The following is a 19,752-nucleotide window of genomic DNA, read 5'->3' as shown; positions in this document are numbered from 1 at the left end:
AATGAGGGCCCAAAGCAAAGGCAAAAAATTGGCACCCAGAAGGGAGTGACCCTAACCCCAAACACGAGCCAAATGCCACTGACGCACACCACAAGCCAAAAATCTGTTCTCTCTCTCTCTCTCTCTCTCTCACACACACACAACCACCCACCTCTCCCTGATTGGCCTAGAAAAAAAAAAAAAGTAGGTCTGCCCGAGAGGGAGTGGAAAATAAAGGACGTGTGGTCAATACTGAGTAGCACCCCTTGGCCTAAGGGGCAGCTTCCCCAACTTATATAGATGCTAATTTCCCTGGTGTCTAGTGGCTTTCTCCCCCCAGCCATTCCCCGATTCCCTCATCCCCCTTTTAAGGCTGGTTCGACCTAAAAAATAGTCCATCTGCCTCCGGAGATGGGTACTGGGGACAAACCAGGTGCCATTTTTAAAATGTTCCTTGCCCATGGGCCACTCCACTACAAACATAAATAACAAAATTCCTGGTGTCTAGTGGTTCTCCTCCCCATAGGGGGGCAGTTCAGACAAAAAATTGCTGATATGCCGGGGAGGGGGAATTTTGGTGAAAAATGGTCAATCCTGTGTTCCCATAAATAGCTAGCGATCCTTGCCCAACGGCCAATCCCCAACGTATGCAACAAAATCCCTGGTGTCTAGTAGTTTTCCTCCTCCTTGAGGGCAGATTGTCCTAAAAATTTGGCCATCTGGCCCCAACAGAAAATGGCCAAAACATATGCCCCCATAAATAGGGAGTCACCCTTGCTCGAGGTGCATTCCTGCTAAGCAGTCGTAGTCTCACCTGTGATTCTGCAGCAGGAATGCAGTGAAGAGAGACTAAAAAGAGACACCAGAGGAAAGGATAAACTTTCCTTTCCCCCGGTGTGCATCTTCCACCCCGATCCCTCCTCTAGCACCCCCCTAACACAGGACTTACCTAGAGAACTCTCGCCGGGCCATGTTAGAAGCAAATGGCTTCCAGCTCATCCCGGCTGTCTATGATAACGTCTGCACAATCGTATGCTGACATCCTCATTGCATTGGGGGTGGGGACAGGGGTGGTAGCACAAGAGCTTCTGTTGCCACCCCCCAAGGGGCTTGTGGCAGGGAGGCAGACACGGGGAGCGCCAGCACTTCCCCTGTGAGCGGGTGCAAGGATGTGCTGGAGCCGTCCTGAGCACTGGTACCGTGGATAGCTCCAGCAATTCCTCAGCACGCAAGGAGTTAAATGAAAAGAATGGACATACTTAAAGCTAGTTGAATGTTAAAGATGCGTAGCTGGAGCATGTGGGATCACCATGCTTGGTGGATACCACAGACTGGGACAGTTGTGGTTCAGTAAGTTGTGTTGAACCTACCCACAGTAATCTTGTAATACAATAATATAAACAAAACAACAATCAAAAGATAAAACATTCCTGTATATTTTTGAGGACGTCTGTGAATATATCTGTTGGACCAGAAAGGATCTATGATAGTCTCTGATACTTCTTACTCTTTTAAATAATACTTAGTAGTTCAAGCTAACGTTCAGCCCAATCTGCTGTTTTACAGGTGGGTCCCACAGTTTTGATTAATGACTGAAGTCTGGCCGAAAGAACAGTTGCAAACTTTAACCCCTTTGCTGCCAGGCCTTTTCCCCCTCAGGTGCTAGGCCTGTTTTTTGGCTATTTGGGGCAGTTCACACTTAGGCCCTCATAACCTTTTGTCCACATAAGATACCCACGCCAAATTTTATTTAAAAAACGGGGAAAAGGGGCTGCAGAAGAAGGCTTGTAGTTTTAACCCTGAAAATGTCATCAACAAAGGGTTTGCGGTGCTAAAATCACCATCTTCCCAGCTTTCAGGAACAGGCAGACTTGAATCAGAAAAACACATTTTTCAACACAATTTTGGCATTTAGCTGGGACATCCCCCATTTTTACTATTTTTTTGTGCTTCTAGCCTCCTTCCAGTTAGTGACAGAAATGGGTGTGAAACCAATGCTGGATCCTGGACAGCTCAACATTTCTGAAAACTAGTCAAAATTCTGAAATCAGCAAGGGGTCATTTGTGTAGCTCCTACAAGGTTTCCCTATAGAAAATAACAGCTGAAATACAAAAATATTGAAATTAAGACAAACAAAACGGACATTTCACTCCACCTTTTACTATGTAACTTTTTCCTGCCATGCCAGATTTTCAAAAATATACCTTTACGTCTGCTGAACTCTTCTGGGTGCGGGATATATAGGGCTTGTAGGTTCATCAAGAACACTAGGTACCCAGAGCCAATAAATGTGGTGCACCTTGCAATGGGTTTTCATTGTATACAGAGTATACAGCAATTTATTTGGTAAAATATAGAGTCAAAAATAGGTATCAAGGAAACGTTTGTATTTCCAAAATGGGCACTAGATAAGGTGTTGAGAAGCAGTGGTTATTTGCACATCTCTGAATTCCGTGGTCCCCATACTAACGTGAATTACAGGGCATTTCTCAAACAGTCATCATTTTCACACACTGTCTTACATTTGGAAGGAAAAAATGTAGAGAAAGACAAGGGGCAATAACACTTGTTCTTGTATTCTGTGTTCCCCAGGTCCCCTGATAAAAATGGTACCTAATTTGTGTGAGTAGGCCTAATGCCCGCGACAGGAAACGCAACATGGACACATTTTTACTTTGAAATCTGACGTGTTTTTTTTAAAGTGCCTAGCTGTGGATTTTGGCCTCTAGCTCAGCCGACACCTAGGGAAACTTACCAAACCTGTGTATTTTTTAAAACAGATACCTAGGGAAGTCCAGGATAGGGTGACTTGTGGGACTCTCACCAGGTTCTGTTACCCAGAATCCTTTGCAAACCTCAATTTGGCCAAAAAAAAACACTTTTTCCTCACATTTCGGTGATGGAAAGTTCTGGAATCTAAGAGGAGCCACAAATTTCCTTCCACCCAGTGTTCCCGCAAGTCTCCCGATAAAAATGGGAGGCTCACTTGTGTGGGTAGGCTCAGTGCCCGCAACAGGAAATGCCCCAAAGCACAACGTAGACACAACAAAATTATCTATTACAAAACTACCTGTTTTTGCGGGGGAGGGGGGGGCACCTGTGTTTGTGGTCCGAGGTGCGGCAGTCATCTAAGGAAACCTACCAAACCCAGACATTTTTTTAAACTAAACACCCGGAGGAGTCCAGGGAGGTGTGGCTTGCATGGATCCCCCAAAATATTTTTACCCAGACTCCTCTGCAAACCTCAAATATAGCAAAAAAACATCACATTCTCCACAATTTTCTTTGTAGGATCTCTGTGCCGGTGCAAATTTCCTACCACCCAATGTTCCCCTTGGTCTGCCGATAAAAATGATACCTCACTTGTGTGGGTGGCCCAGGTGCCTACAACAGAAAAAGGCCAAAAACCTGTAGAGATTGGGGGGATCGCATAGCGAGTTGATAAGCGCATATTTTCCTTTTATAAATCTTTAGGCTGACTCTGCTGTGGGGACCCACACATATGAGATATCATTTTACTTGGGACACTGAGGGGAACGCTGGGTGGTAGGAAATATGTGCCAGAGCAGTGATCGTACAAAGAAAAGTGAGGAAAATATGCTTTTTTAAAGCAAATTTTGAGGATTGCAGAGGAGTCTGGTTAAGAAAATGCTGGGGGATCCATGCAAGCAACACCTCCCTGGACTCCTCCGGGTGTCTGGTTTTCAAACGTGTCTGGGTTTTGTAGGTTTCCCTAGATGAAGGCCGCACCTGGGGCCAAGAACGTAGGTCCCTGCCCCCCCCCCCCCCAACACAGGTAGTTTTGTAATAGATCATTTTGATGTGTTCACGTACTTCTGTGATGTTCCAAACACTAAAATTGTGACAAGAAATGCACTTAGATTATGTTTAAAAGACCCCTCACCCACCAGCCGATTTGGTTGCATGCTTTATCATCGGGGTCCCACCCGAGACACCTAGCATGTCACAGGTGTGCTACGACGTCTGATTACAGCGGAGCAGGCTTTGTCATTTTTACCACACATGCTGGTTGAATTTGGCATGAGGGTGAGTTATGGTTCAGTAGATAAACTTCTATTAACAAGAGATTTCCCCAAAATTAAATGCACTGTTAATAACTGAAAGGCTAAAAAACTGAACCAATGACTCACAGCTTGTGAGCTGTAAAGTTGCATCAAGGTACCAACCGCTTTACAGTCCATTCACACACCTTTCATACATGACATGCACAAGGCCATTCACGTCGCCAACCGCAGGCCCAGCACATTACAATACTCGCATCAACAGACAGCGCCATTCAAGGGCCCATCACTTTCATACGCCCACATGCCTGATACAGCAATCACACCAGCTCATGGGAGTGTGTGGACTGGCGTTTGGCTGGCACTCTACACCCTGGGAGACCAGTAAAGGCAGGCAACTGTGGCTGCTCCATGTTTGGGGCAACACAGAGTTCAGATCTTCCAATTGGAAACCTATCAGCCCCAGGCTGCTGCAATATTGGCACATCAGTGTCCTCCTCTAAAACAGGCCCTTCAGCTGCACTGAGAGTGGTTTCCTCATCAGAAGATTCCTCTCGGACAGAAAACTCACTGCCAGAATCTCTCACTTCCTCCAGTCTCATAATCATGGTCAAAAGAGGACTCAAAAAGCATGCCAACAAATCTGCGGCTAGCCATGATCCTTTCTAAGAAGTGTAACTTGACAAATGCACCAACAGCAACCAGCACTGTCTAAAATAGGTAATAAATGAGGTATGGCTTTATCACAAAGAGTTATGTACTCAAAAACTATACCACTCCCTTGCCTGAAAAAGCTAGGCTACTCTGCACAGACTCAGCAATCACCAATGATATCCCACTAAAAAGAAAAAAGAAAAGCAAATTAGACATAAGACAACACAAATATCATTGTGCACAAATCTAAGGACAATTTCACACACAATCCTGCATTTAGTACACCACCTACAAACATGTCATTCATGCATGGCAACAATACTCCTAAAAGATGCAACTATACAAACCGCAAGTCAACCACTGCCAAAACCACAAGGAGCCACAGCAAAGGAAGCAAAAGCTTTGAACTAGAACAAAAAAGAGAAATAAACCGTTATAATCACTAATGCAAAACCTTCGCCAGTTGACAAACACCCCACCACCAAGCATTTAGAAATTATCCATGGTGCCTAAATAGATTCTGCTCCCCTTGGGACAGATGAGCCTACAAAAAAATACTTGCCAAAGGGGTCGCCCTCCCCCAACAAAACAAACACGGGGGGGGAAATCCATGGTGTCTTGGGGGCAGAAATGGCCATCAGTAATGTGCCCCCTTTGGGGGGTGCGACCCTCACCAAAGCTGCATTGGTGGTTTTATGCCTTATGGGAAAGCCCATAGCTGCACTGGTGGTTTTATGCCTTATGGGAAAGCCCATTGCTGCACTGGTGGTGTATGCCTTATCCAAACCATCAGATGCCAGATGTTGTTGTGAATTTGCTCATGTGCCTTGCTTGAATCTGAAAACTGCCAGGGCCTGTGCTAACACTCCTAGAGTAAATGTGTACATGTTCATTATTTAACACTCCTAATTGAATGGAAGCAACAGAATTGGAAAGTGGTGCTGGTAGATGCCCAGGCATAGGTGGGGATTCGTTATTTCTAGTAACAACAGTAACTGGCTTGAGATCAGGCATGTGACAGAAAGGATCGAATGTTATCAACCATTGCCACCTTTTCCCTCCTATTCAAACAGCCTGATTCAAGGACAGATTGCTTTTTTAGAAAGTAGTAGTTATAGTCACCAACATGGTGTAATGCTTACACTTGTTCCTGTGTTTGGATCAATTTATAAATAATTTCTAGCACAAAGGTACACGCCATAGAATTCCTAAATAGCCTTTTAACATTTGTAAGTAGCTGTTCCTTCCTATCATGTTCTGCACTTGTAGTATAGAAATCTATAATTAATTAGCTTCTGTTTACCTCCGTTCCTCCAGAGGCAAATTAGGGTGGAAATAGAGGGCATGAGCACGAAAGGAAGGGGAGGGAGACGAAACAAACACTAATTACTTCCTCATCAAGAGAGAAATCTCAGTTTAACGAGTATGAACATTGCTTTCCCTAAGACTGCATAATTCTCTTCTTTGGTCTTCATGCAAAGCAGCCACTAGTTGTGGGAACCATATTTGGTAGGGAAACAACATTTATACAGTAAGTCATTATTGTAAGTGACTCTTAAATGCAGTGTGTGTAGCGCTTTCAGTTGCTAAAAGGACAGTGTCTCCGGTATTTGCACCCTGTTTCCCAGTGTCTCTCTGACTGAGCGAACGCTGGTCTATGTACTCTCCAGTTCTGACTCTCACCGGCCACCCACATTTGCCAAACACATCCCCTTTGAGAGTGCATCTTTGTAAAACCTAATTTTAGTGGGGGCAGACGTTGCCTTAGCAAGGGTGTTGTGCAAGAAAGAAAATGGGCCAGTTGGCCGCTAGTTAGGGGTAAAATATATCAATAATTAAGGTTCAGTAGGCCTCTCAGGCTCCTGGGCCCTGGTGCCACTGCACCTGTTACACCATTGATAGAGTGATCCTTGGCAGCAGGACTTTCGTGCTAGATTTTATGCACCTTAGTTCTGCTCTTATTGTTTCTCCTTAGAAGTTCTCTTAACAGTCTAAGTGGTATGACTTTTTTTTGTGAGCGTTATGACGTTTTTTGTTCACAACGTGCCATCTTGAAGCCAGGTGATGCGGCTAGAACTGCTGACCTTGGAACTGGAGAACCTGGTTTATCTCAGCCTCAGCTCAACATCCTGTGATTCTGGGCAAATACTTAAACTACCTGTGCCTTCAAAACATATGAAGTGTGCCTTACCTTGCTTCTTCTTCCCTGCCCAGCCAGTGGCTTGTCCACAAGCTCCCATCAGAGAGGCCCGCGTCTGCACACTGACTCCTGGTTAGCAACATCTGTTTTGCTTCACTAATGACTGAGCTGAAATACTCATGCACTGACAAAAATGTCTGGAATGTGCTTCGTAGTCTAAACAAGGCATTTATTAATTACACATCGCAAGGTTTATAAAGGAGATTAGCATGCTGACAGTACACGTTTAAAAATGGTCACAGCAGTGAAATGAAAACATGTACAACTGATTCTCCACTGCACTATACACAGCACGTATATTTACCTATATTATAATGCAAAGCAAATAATGAATTAAACAATGCATCACCATGAGGCAAGGGCAAATCTGCATCATTTCACTCCTAAGCAGCATCAGATCGCCAGATCCCAGAATTGATCGTGGAGAGAGAGATCAGTTATCCTCACAGGAAGGATAACACCTCTGCGTCCTGAGCATGTCCGAGATCTGAGTCACTCCCCGGTCTATCTGGTCTCGGCCTCTTATACTTTGAACAAACAAGAGAGGAGAATTCTAGAAACTCCCTCCCACTGCATAAGTTTATTATTCAAAAAATGCTGATTAATTTAGATCAGCTTTGAAAAGAACATGTCGGGAATTGGCCAAAATCCCAAGGTGCCCTCTTAAAAACAAAACCGTTCCCTGCCGTCCTAGTACATTCTTATCAGCCCAAGCCCTTGGTGAGAAAGAATACACAAGCTCGCAGAATAAAAACATGAGCACATTGTATAACATGGAAAAATACTTGCAGCTTTTAACTTGGCGGTGACTAATGCTAAAGTAAAGTCAATAGGAAAAATTAAGTTGGTGGTCACTAAAGTGGCGGTGTGCTGTTAGGCTAAGTGCAACGTGGAGTCATTGGCCAAAACACAAATATCATTACACTCCACCCTTTTGACCAATGACCCATATACCCTATAGTCCTAAAATCAAGTTCTCTCTTTTTTTTTTAATTTTTTTTTTTTACATTACAAGCAAGTGAAGTATGAATTGTACACGGCAACCTTATGAATTTATAAAAGCAATCACTATAAAGCAATAGAATATTTTTTAACCATTGGACATGCTAACTTATTGATCATTCAGATATTATGAACATCTAAACCAGGAACACCTACAATAGAAATAATTAAGCTTATATATTCTGATTGGAATAATAATTGAATCACAGTCTTCACTTAATTGAATAGTGTCTCTAGGATAATGAATTGGTATAGAGTTATATGGAAACATCATGCGTCCTCTTCGTGTAAAGGTACACAGTCCACCTGTAATGTTTGCTGGAATGTAAGTAAAAGTGACGTTCCCATACGATAATAGTCAGCCAACTGGTAACTTAAACATGTTTAATGTGACTGGCTGCAGTCACCAGGTGATAACAAGCCATGATGGTTCCATTAGAATTGCAATCAAACATATTGATAGGACATCCATGGTACTCTGCATTATTCCCATGCAGAACTTTGATCTGTGAAGCACAACTTGCGCCAAGTGGATCCATAGGTATTGCCCTTCAAAAGCAGCAGGGGTGTTGTGCAACGTAATCGATCAATCAGGTTCAGGTTGGGGGTGCTGTCCCTCCCAACCCCACATGAATGGTCACAGGCAAGTCGTAGTGTGATCTGTAAAAGAAACAAGTATGATCTTTCTTGCAAATAACATTTGTCAGCTGAAATGTGCCCCCATTTTCCTTTCCTAGGTTTATGATCAGCAGGACATTATTAGGGGCTTTGGCTATAATTTCTGCAGGTTCTGGAGGGCCATTTGGGGATTCCACCCACACTTTAGCACAAGGGATTTTGTCAGTTGAACCAAAACCTCCCTTTCCTTGTACTGTCAGAAGGGCTGGGACAGTCCCCTTCCTCACCAATCCTCCATACAATGGACTTACAACACCTTGGGCAATTTTGTAAGTATGTAGGTCAAGACCTGCAGATTCTGGTGTAGCACTATAAGGAGCTGAAGCTACAGGTTTTATTTCCTAGTACACAGTGGTGTTGGTGGCCACATGTGGTTGTATCAAGAGAGTTTCAGCATTTTGTAATGGTCTGTTATTCAGAATCTGGAGGGCTTCATTTAAATGCTCTCTCCAGTTTTTCAGAGTACCATCAGATAATTTTTTGTAGTCCAGAACCCCAGGGAACTTCTGTTCTTCTCTGCTTTTGCCACCTGCTCCAATCTACATATTGTCCCTAGATAGTTACGTGCAACACAATGTCTCCTTCTTGCACTGTCCACAAGTCTAAAGCCTAATGAATTATTTATTTTGCCAAATCAAAAGCACACTGCTGCTCTTCACCCCATTCAAACTCATGTTTTTTTCTAGTCACTTTGTACCAAAGGGTTAAGATTGTACTCAGATGAGGGTCATGCTCATTCCAAAAATCAAACAATCCCATGAATCGCTGTGTCTCTTGCTTAATGCGAGGAGTAGCAAACTCCAAAATAATTTGTTTTACCTGTAGCAACATCTATGTCCTGGCCACATTTTACTCTGTAAAAGCTCTGTGAATATATCTTTAACACCCTTAACTTCTTGCTGGGTGTAATCTTTTAAAGAATGCATTTCAACTCCTGCCAAAATCTGTGGGTTACTCTGTATTGTTCTTCTAAATATTGGCTGAGCACACACTACGTTCTGCTCATGTAGCTCACATTGGCCCCCAACTTTTTTAACCTCCTCATTACTGAAATGTGAAAAATCAGCTTTCCCTGCGACAGGTTGGTAGATATCCGCCTTATCCTGTAATAACTTACTCTGACAAGACAGCAGATTTACAGTATTTGTGTCATCAAGTTGTTTCTCTAATTTCTTATTTTCATATTCTAACCGCTTACAGCTCTCTTGCATTTTTCTGTAAGCAGACAAAAGTATCCAAACCCTCCTGTCAAGAACAAAAGGGACATCATTCCTTCAAAAAGCACCTTTTTTAAACATATAAGTACAGTTATTAATTCTGTTTTATCCAAGCACCCATTCCAAAATTTAGAAAGTCCTGATAAACAAGAAAACACATTTGCCAAGACATCATAAGGCATTTTAATTTCACATGCATTTTCAGAAAAGGTTTGGGATGCTTCCTTTGACACTCTGCCACACATATTTTCATTTTTAAATCGTACACTTTCAACCTCCAAACCTCCCTTTAGACTGTCCGACTATGGCAAAATGTTTTGCTTCACTAAGGATCGAGCTGAAACACTCATGCACTGACAAAAATCTCTGGAATGCGCTTGTTAGTCTAAAGAAGACAATTATTAATTCACTGTGCAAGGTTCATAAAGGAGATTAGCATGCTGAAAGCATACGTTTAAAAATGGTCACAGCAATGAAATGAAAACATGTACAACTGATTCTTCACTGCAATATACACAGCATACATATGTATCTATTCTATTATGTAAAGCAAATAATGAATTAAAAAATGCATCACCATGAGGCAGGGGCAAATCTTCTTCATCTCCCTTCTAATCAGCATCAGATCCCAGAATCGATCGTAGAGAGAGAGAGATCAATTATCTTCACAGGAAGGATGACACACCTCTGCATCCTGAGCATGTCCGAGATCTGAGTCGCTCCCCGGTCTATCTGGTCTCGGCCTCTTATACTTTGAACAAACAAGAGAGGAGAATTCTAGAAACTCCCTCCCACTGCATAAGTTTATTATTAAAAAAATGCTGGTTACTTTAGGTCAGCTTTGAAAAGAACACATTGGGGATTGGCCAAAATCCCAAGGTGCCCTCTATCAAAACAACCGTTCTCTGAAGTCCTAGTACGTTGTTATCAGCCTAAGCCCGTGGTGTGAACGAACACACAAACATGCAGAATAAAAACACGAGCAGATTGTATAACGTGGAAAAATACTTGCAGCTTTTAACGTGGCAGTGGCTAATGCTAAAATAAAGTCAATAAGAAAAATGTAGTTGTTGGTCACTAATGTGACGGTGTGGTGCTAGGCTAAGTGCAACGTGGAGTCCGTGGTCAAAACACAAATATCATTACGCCATCATTACTCCGTGATCGGGTCTCCGTGAGAGGACAATCTCATCTCGCCTCTGCATACAGTTGGTTCTTCGAATCCACCGAGGGGAGCTTCCATTTTGCCTGCAGTTCTAAGCATCTAGTACCTGCAATTTTCTTTTCTATTGGAGACACTTGTTATGCTAGACGACACTGCATACGGAACAACAGTACTAGAAAAGGGATGCATAAGTGTTTCATAGAAAAGGTCATACCTACATTTTTCAATGGTCAGACAGCATGAAGATGTTAAATACTAGTTTATCTGAGCCTGACTCAACATCCTCTTTCATTAAGACTATTTAGCATTCCTCCCCCGCTTATGTACCCTGCGACTGCCCATTTCAATGTTTTTACTTGATTACAACCTTTGCCTTCCGTGGAGGCAGTGAAGATAGAAAGCTGGTGTCCTGTCCTTAAAAACGTTTCTTTCGCTGCCACTCTATTTTGCTAGGATTTTCGCAGTCAGTTCAAAATTTGCTAGCCAACAGATGGTTTCAATTTGTACTGTGTAATTGAAGATAATTTCTGTAATTGAAAGCCTCAGTGTGAGCATGCCTTTTTCTCCAGGTATCCTTTGGAAGACTGCCTATTTAGAGACCTTTTGTGCTTTTAAATAGGATTTCAGAGCGGTGATCTGCGAAGTGTGTCCTCAGTGAACCAGGATGCAGTTTTTGTTGCTAAAGGGTGGATGAATTCAGTATATTTCAAAAGGGAAAAATGTACGTTGCAAAAGAAGAACGTCTCTTGGAAAGGATGGGAATGCTTTACATTTATTTAGATTTTACATCTTGCTACATTTTTTCCAGCAAGCTTACGCTTGCGGAATTTTTTGAATTAGTACAGCCCATCTTACGTAGTATAAAACAGATTTATTCTTGCAGGCTGTCTTTCAAGCTCCACTTTGAAGAATTTGTGATAATTAATCTTCCTAAGCTTAAATTATATTTTCAAAACCCACACAAAACTGTTGGTAGCCATAAAAATAAATATAGGTAGGAAATAAAATGTTGTTGTGTTCTTAGAATACAGGACATTTCCATACTTTTTATTTTGAAAGGTGAGTTTAGAAAAGCGTACTGTACAATGATTCTACAAATATTGAAATTCTAGCACATCTGTAGTTCAATTTACCCTTCAGATAATTATACAATATTTTTATGTTTCACTTAGCTTGAAGGAGAACGATCTGTACTAAACAATCAGCTGCTAGAAATGAAAAAGAGGTAAGTTTTTTTTTATTTTTTATTCAACTGTTTTATAAAACTTGCAAAATACATAATGACTAGTCGAGCTGAGCACAATCAGCAGGTGTTTATGATGTGCCAAGGACTAAACAATATATTATCAAGTCTAATATTTATTAATGTAGAACTTATTTCAGTTTGTTTTCAGTGCACAACTCACAAAGACAAATGACTAATCCTAGATTCCCAAAAAGGTTGCACAGTATTTGCTGTGCTATTTAGACGGGTGACAAACTAATTTTATATCAAGGAGTCTAACCTGAAATATTTATGCAGTCCCCTATTTGTAGTTAGTATATTTTGTTTTATTTTTTTACCGAAGGTATTTATTACCATCCTCTTTATTCAGATTGTTTTGTTGAGTGCTAAATTGTAGGGCTGCATTATCTCATCAATTTATCAGTCTTTGTGTCTGTCCATCTGTAGGCTTATCTACCCGTGTTGTGGTTTTTTTTGTTTTTCTCCAATATTGGATCTTCCGTAGATTTACATGCTTGAATTAATTCTGACATGAGGCTCAGTAATTAATATTATACCTGCGATATTCCAGTAGAGAAACCAATATAGAAAACAGCCTTTAGACTACCAATAGTCCATCCACCTCATTTTATGACCCGAAGCCTAACAAATCAGTTGGAAGGTGTCAGAGATTCAACCTTCCATAGAGGCACCAACTGTCAGATTTTCTTCCACATTTCTGACCAACGAATGGAGATCCTCTCTGCTCTTCTTCAGAGTTTTTTTCAGTATAATTTCGATTTTTTTCTGTCTCTGGTAGTACACCTACCTTTTCTGTAGAGGGTGAGTCTTGCACTTCTTTTTGTGCTTGGGTGAGTGATCCAGATACTTTGTGTTCTCCTTCAGTATGGCCAGGTCTTCCAAGAAGAGATCTTTTCAACCATTTCCACTCATGGAGGAGGGGGCAGGAAAGGTTTTTGCGGGTCATCAACCACAAACCTCATTTGGCTTAGAAATATCTTGAGTTTAGGAGCTCATCCACATGATTAGTTAGACTTAATGTCACAAAATTAGATGAATAGGCTACTGAGTTTATGGCTTTTTCAATGTTGGTTGTTGTAGTGGAATACTGTTGTGTTAACATGGACTACCAAGGGTTTCAAGCCTGACATTGGGGTTAACTCAAGCATGAGAGTCTATGAAAGATAACAAAGCTGAAGAACTGTATTTACGTTACAGGTAGGTAACTGTTTTGTTTTTTAATCATCAGTGCAGCACTATCCTTTCTGGTGATTGTTTTCAGTTGTTGCCACCTATTTCTGCCATCCTTTGTTTTTGCTACATTTATTTTTGATTGATGGTTGCATGCTTATTTAAACTGCTGAATGAATCAGTTGAAGCCATCTACAAAGAATTGTACTGTCTGATTTGTAGTTCTTTGTAACAGTGTCTGCTCTCCATGCACGCTGAAGGCAGACCCAACTATGAGTTAGCAAGCAGTTGTGCTGGAATTTGTTCTCCTTTCCATCACTGTAGTCCTTTTCCTCTTGGAATAGTGGGCATCCACAACAAAGGCCCCCCTGCTTCTGTAGTACAGTGGGGTCAAGATGAGGGGAGAGTGTGCAAAGCATGAAATAGTTATTTTGATATAGTATTGATAGGAATGATAATGTCACCACCCAGTCTTCCCCAAAAACCTTCAGCCTTCAGCAGTCATTTGTTGGGACTTTGTTCCAGTTGATGAAATGCCAACCTGTTGCATTTCTAAGATTAGGATTCCCCTTGAGCATTAGTTAGTGGCTGACATGACTAGTTGCTCATCTCTCATTATATTTTTGCCAAAAGTGCTCCGTTTGTGTCGACAGAAGCTTTTATGGTGAAAATGCATCACCAGAGTGGTGGAGACAGGGAACTCTAATATGTGTTTGGGGGAAGGGGGTGCTCTGCTGCCATAGCAGTTTTCAGCCTTCTTTGACAAATCCCCAATTAACGTCACAGACGTCTGAAGAACTTCTGATTGCCAATCTCCAGTGAAGAAAGTGAATGTGCCACTGCAAGAGTATAGCGTAATGTTTTTTGTTTGTTTGAATCTGTTTTATTGCATTTTTCTTTTTTTCAAACATTATATTGTGTGACGGTGCTTACATTCTTACAGTTAGTGGAATACACATAATGATACTTATGGAGTAGAGGTCCGTTATGGCGTACAGCGTGCACGATTATAGACTACCCATCTTTACATTATAGCATATATTGGAAAGAGAGAAAATAGGCAAGGTTCATGTCCATATCGGGAGTGCATAAAATATCTGAGAAATAAGGTACAGTTTGAGCAGGAGCGCATACATGTCTTTGTGGTTAGGAATAACACCATTGCACTGCGACAGAGACATTTTAAACGTTTCAAAGTGAAAGCGTCACATGGCTAGTTGAACTAGGAGTAGAGGAAAACCAAAGAAAAGGAGGCAATTTATAGCTAATATTGTAGGCAGGCAAACCACGAGGTCAGTACTACTCGATTATAGGAAAAACAGAGTACTGTTCAACTGCAATGATAGTAGGAGAGTGACCATTGAATTATCTGGGGCTTTGTGAGGTGCATGGAGAAGGGGATAGTTGGAATGGGCATGGTGTTCCCGGCTGTGTATGTAGTAGCAGAGATCCCGTCAGAATCGCTGTGTTTCTCAGTGACCGTATGTTTAAGTGCTCAGGATTGTCAGGTATGGTTGTTTGCAGATCCGCCAATATTGCATCCCTGCTGGGGGCTATTGGGTATTTGAGCAGTCTGAGATTATCTTCCCTGTGGAGGGCGATGCTCTCTGCCTGTGCCCAGACCGACATGGATTGCAGCCACACATCATCGCGTGGTGGGTCAGAGGCTCGCCACTTACGGGTAATAAATCATTTAGCTAGTAAAAGACCCAGATTCCAAAATCAGGATGTGACTCAGTTTTTTTACCCTGTGAAAGAGTCCCAGTATGAAAGAATCCCAAGTGAATGGAATGCTTTGGTTCATGCAGTGAGATAGTCGGTTCGTCACTACACTCCAGTAGTGATGTAAGTATGGACGTGTCCATAACATGTGTAGCAAGTCTGCATGTGTTAAGTGACAGCGCAGGCATTCAGCATCTGTACGGTTAAAGTATTTATTGATTTTGGCTGGGGTGAGGTAGGCTTTCTGGGTAATATAGTATTCTATCAGCCAAAACCGAGCATTATACAGCACTCGTATTGGACTTTCTAATAAGGTAGACTCCTTGTGCGTAAATGGTCTCCCGCGATCAGTCTCCAAGTGATCACAGAGAGGTGTGAGTGGTAGAGAGGTATGGTGGCGTATTGAGTCTGTCAACCAGCGTACCAAATGTCTACCCCTGCCAAATACATACAAGTATTGCAGGGTAAGTTCTGTGGGAGGTTCCTGAGTTAGGTCTCCCCATGACTGTCCCAGCACTCCGATGGGGTAAGCCAGTTCCCTCCATAAGGGCTTTGTATTGGAGGAGTGTTCCATAGTCTTTTTAAGTCACCCAGTGTATGGACTCCCATGGCGTGCCATGTTGTCAGTTCCTCTGCTATATAGGTGCGTGGGCCACGTGGTGTCCCCAGGAGAAAAATGGCAGGGGCATAAAGGGTTGTTGCTTTAGTGAGATTCAATCATCTGCGAAAGCAACGATAAGCCACGCGCAATAACAGAGGTTGAGGAACGGGGATCTGGCACAGGTGTATAACAGGTGTAATATATTAGAAAGATTCCAAGCTGGAGACATCGCAGCTGTTGCTCAACTGACGGGAGGCCAACCATTGCGATACCCATTGCAGTTGGTCCACCAGTCAATAGTGTTCCAAGTTAGGAAGTGCCAGGCCTCCTTGGTCGGTCAGTCGGCCTGTAGAGTTTGGAAAGGGCTACTCTGCAATGGGAAGCGTTCCAGACAATTTCTTGGATATGTTCAAAAGAACGGAAGAAGGAGGAGGGACGTATAGAGGAAGGTTGACAAAATAGTACAGACGACTGGGAAGGACTACCATTGTAGTGAGAGCCACGCGACACGTAACTGCCAAAAGCAGAGTCTTCCAGAATGTCATCTGGGGTTTGAGTGAAGTGAAAGCTTGTGGCAGATTCCCATCAAATAAGTCTGGATTCAAATGATAAACATGAACACCCATGTATCGGAAAGTATTGGGCTGCCAGTGTAAGTAGGGGGCAGCTTGGAGCGGGAGGGGGTTTGGATTGTTGGGCCTTAACGGGGAAAAGGCATGACTCAGACCCTATTGACTCTTAGTCTGAATAGGGATGCACAAGTGGTGAGGATGTCAACCATAACTGTGGGGAACTGGGAAAAATCTCTCAAATAAATAAGGAGACTGTCTTCATATAAGGACATTGAGTGAGTACCATCTCCCAAAGGCATGCCCAGGCCAGATTTAACCCTAGCTGTTGGCGAAGTGTATAGTAGCCGCAGGAACCAGTGTCCCAGGCCAAACCTTTACAGGGTCCTATGTAGAAAAGACCATTCTAGTGAGTCAAACGGTTTCTCCAGGTCGAGCACTAAACAGCCCAGCCCGCCTGTGGCCAACGGGGTGGCGCATATTTAAGGATGCTGAAAAGTTGTCATATGTTAAGAGATGTGGAGCTGCACGGTACAAAGCTGTCCTGGTCTGCTTGTACTAGAGTGGGGACCAGAGGTGCTGTAGGCGATTTGCTATGATTTGGGCCAATATCTTGTAATCTGAGTTTAATAGCACCAGCGGTCGGTATGAATTGAATAAAGAATATATCTTTGTGTGGTTTGAGTAGTGAGATCAGCAAAGTGTCAGGAAGGCGTGCGGTGGAGAGGGCTTCCTCATAGAGTGAGTGCACGCGGGGTACAAGCAGCGTCACTTATGCCTTGTGAAACTCTGCTGGTTACCCGTTTGGACCAGGTGATCTCCGGGTGGTTAGGATTTTAATAGCCTCCTGTATTTCGAGCAACGTAATGGGCTCGGCCAGTTCCGATCGTTGGTCCAGTATAATTTGGTGGAAGGATGTTTTGGAGAGAAAGGATTCATTATCGTCTAGAGTGGACAATGTGACAGAGTGATAAAGTTCTGTGTAGTGGTGTTTTAATTCGTCGTGTATGTCACGCTGCGTAAAAAGTAGTGGACCAGCATCCAACTTGTAGCATCATAATGGGTCGGTGAGGCTGGTCCTGTCTTATCAGTCTGGCAAGGAGGAAGCCAGCCCTGTTCGCTGTGGTATGTGTTTTTGTAGAGTGAGCAGTGTAATTTAGGCAGCATAGTCTTTCAAGGATCTCTGAATGTTCTTTTTGGGCCTTAACAAGCGATGGCCAGCTATTGGGGTCTTGTATCAGTGCATGTAATAGCCAGTGCTCCACAGAAAGTATCTTCTTGTCTAATTACCTGCAAATGTTCCAGGTCAGTCCCAGACAGTGTTCCCGGAGGGTGGCCTTGAAGGCATCCGACTCCGTGGAACATGAGTTAGCGGAACCACTGTTAAGGTCAAAATAATTGCCAATCATCTGGCTAACAGAAGCACGAACTGCAGGGTCTTCAGGTCCTGCAGGCTGTATTCGCCGCATAGGGACGGTGTGGTGGGCGGAGGGGATAGGCATCCCAGACAAGTTGCAAATATTGGGATTATGGTCTGCATGAGTGCGGCCTAGGTAGTTATGTGTTATGGCTGGGGTAAGGTAAGCAGTGCAAACCAGTCTATCAATCCACACATGCAGCCCATGTGGGGCTGAGTGGAAGGAATGCACCCTGGAAGAAACATTGCAAGAGCACCAACCATCCAGTAGATGTCAGTTGTGCAGCCAACCTGCAAGGGATAGGATGCAGCAGTGTGGGTCAGAGGTGGAGATGTGTGGTCAAGTGTTGTGTATAAAACACTATTAAAGTCACTTCCCAGAAGCCAAGGGATCCCACTCCAGTGGGACAGCACATCAGAGAGTTTACCTAGGAAAGGGGCTTGGTCTGTGTTTAGGGCATATATGCTGCCGTTCAGGATGTTCTTGCCGTCTCAGTGTCCCTTAACTAATACATGTTGCTCCTCAGGATCTATCACCTCTTTCTCCCTTACAAGTGGGATCCCAGGTCGGATCCATATCAGGGCCTCGCAAGCATAGGAGGAGTAATCTGTGAAGTAGACCTGTCTGCGCCGGCGTCCTTGGAGCTTGTCAGTTTCTATGCGCGTCAGGTGGAATGCTTGTAATAGGGCAATGTGTGTGGTCTGTTGTCTGAGGTAGGAATAGATAGTATATTGACAGGAAGGGTCCCCGCACATTCCAAGTCAGTACTTTAATGTGAGGCATATTGCTGTTGGTGCGCTCTTCAGACTCTTGAGTATACAAGTTAATACTGGACAGTATCGAACATGAACAAACCTATATTTGTGGAAGGTTGGAGGCTCCTATTTTATCCCAAGCCTTGCATGAGGGAATTGAGACTTGGAGACTTGCTGTTTATATAAATGGAGAGCTTAGAAATTAAGTTTCAGTCTCTCACATAGTGGTCTCGGCTCTAGAGAGTAGTTCTTGATGGGCTCCAAGAACAATTATACTAGTGTGTCCATACAACCACTTGTCAGTTTTTTAAAATCTTCCTTCCACCTCTTTGCGTTCTTCCCTTCAGCAGTTCCACCCCAGCTGCTTGCAAGTGCCCTAAGTAGTATGCATGCACTGTGGTTCCATAGAAGTCCTATATCAGTGTTAAAGCAGTTTATTTTGAGGGAATAACATCACTACTGTCACTATTATCCTGACATAACAATCGCCATTCTCGAATATTACTTCATTAGTGGCAAAATACAGCATATCCAGTGAATTCCTATTAGATCACTATTATGCATTGTATAGATAATGCGTAGAGGCTATTCACGACCTCAACCGAGATAATCACTGTAGAAGGCCCACCTTGTAGTTGCAAATCATTCACTTCCAAAATGGTTGTAGACATTTATTCAGTTCTTTCCTTTCTTCTTTGGGAGATCCTAACGTTTGCACAAAGGAAAGACTGGCAGATCAGCGACAACCATTTTAATTAATGTGTTAGCAAATCAAATAGACAAGTGATTGTATGTAGATGAGAGCAGAATAAAAGCCAGCTGTTTTCTTTTGATATCAGGCTCGAATATGCATTTCTGGTGGTATTTTTTCACAACACCAGTGTTCAGACTTATTTTTCTAAAGTTAGTTTTGCATTTTCTTGTCAAACCTATATAGGTAGTATAGGCATTAGGTGGAGTACACACCTGTTTTACCAAAATTAAAACGCAGTACATTTTATGTAAACACAGTTGCGTCTTCTGTCAGTGGTATACCATTTCCAAGCTGCCGGAATGACGCAGTCCCCAGCACCCTCCCGCAGACTCCATAAAGGTCAAAGAAACTCACCTACTGAGCGAGGAATTAGTTGTAATTGGACTGTAATTGAGTTAAACAGGATCAGTGGAACTGCTCTTCGTAATGCAGGCTGACTTGGGGCTGTATTTATACCAAGGGGTTATTTTTGGAATGTGGTGTTCGTCTTGAAACGCACATTTATCGGTACTGCAGATGCATTACAATGGCCTGCCACTTAATATTGAAATCAGTACATTAATAGTTGATGCAAAGTAAATGTATGAAAATCGATGCTT

The 19,752-nt window shown here is 42.8% G+C and overlaps 1 protein-coding gene across 14 annotated transcripts in view; it reads left to right on the top strand.

Moving 5' to 3' along the window:
* The window catches only part of CLIP1 (CAP-Gly domain containing linker protein 1), a 543,241-nt gene that overhangs the window by 425,752 nt on the left and 97,737 nt on the right, over nucleotides 1-19,752 (top strand). For all 14 annotated transcript variants that reach the window (XM_069214950.1, XM_069214948.1, XM_069214943.1 and 11 more), the window contains one exon: nucleotides 12,091-12,143. In XM_069214950.1, coding sequence (XP_069071051.1) covers nucleotides 12,091-12,143 — 53 coding nt within the window. The remainder of the gene's footprint in view (nucleotides 1-12,090; nucleotides 12,144-19,752) is intronic.

Source organism: Pleurodeles waltl, chromosome 11 (assembly GCF_031143425.1).
Source record: "Pleurodeles waltl isolate 20211129_DDA chromosome 11, aPleWal1.hap1.20221129, whole genome shotgun sequence".
In the NCBI taxonomy this organism is placed as follows: Eukaryota; Metazoa; Chordata; class Amphibia; order Caudata; family Salamandridae; genus Pleurodeles; species Pleurodeles waltl.
This window is presented reverse-complemented; position numbering and strand designations above follow the sequence as displayed.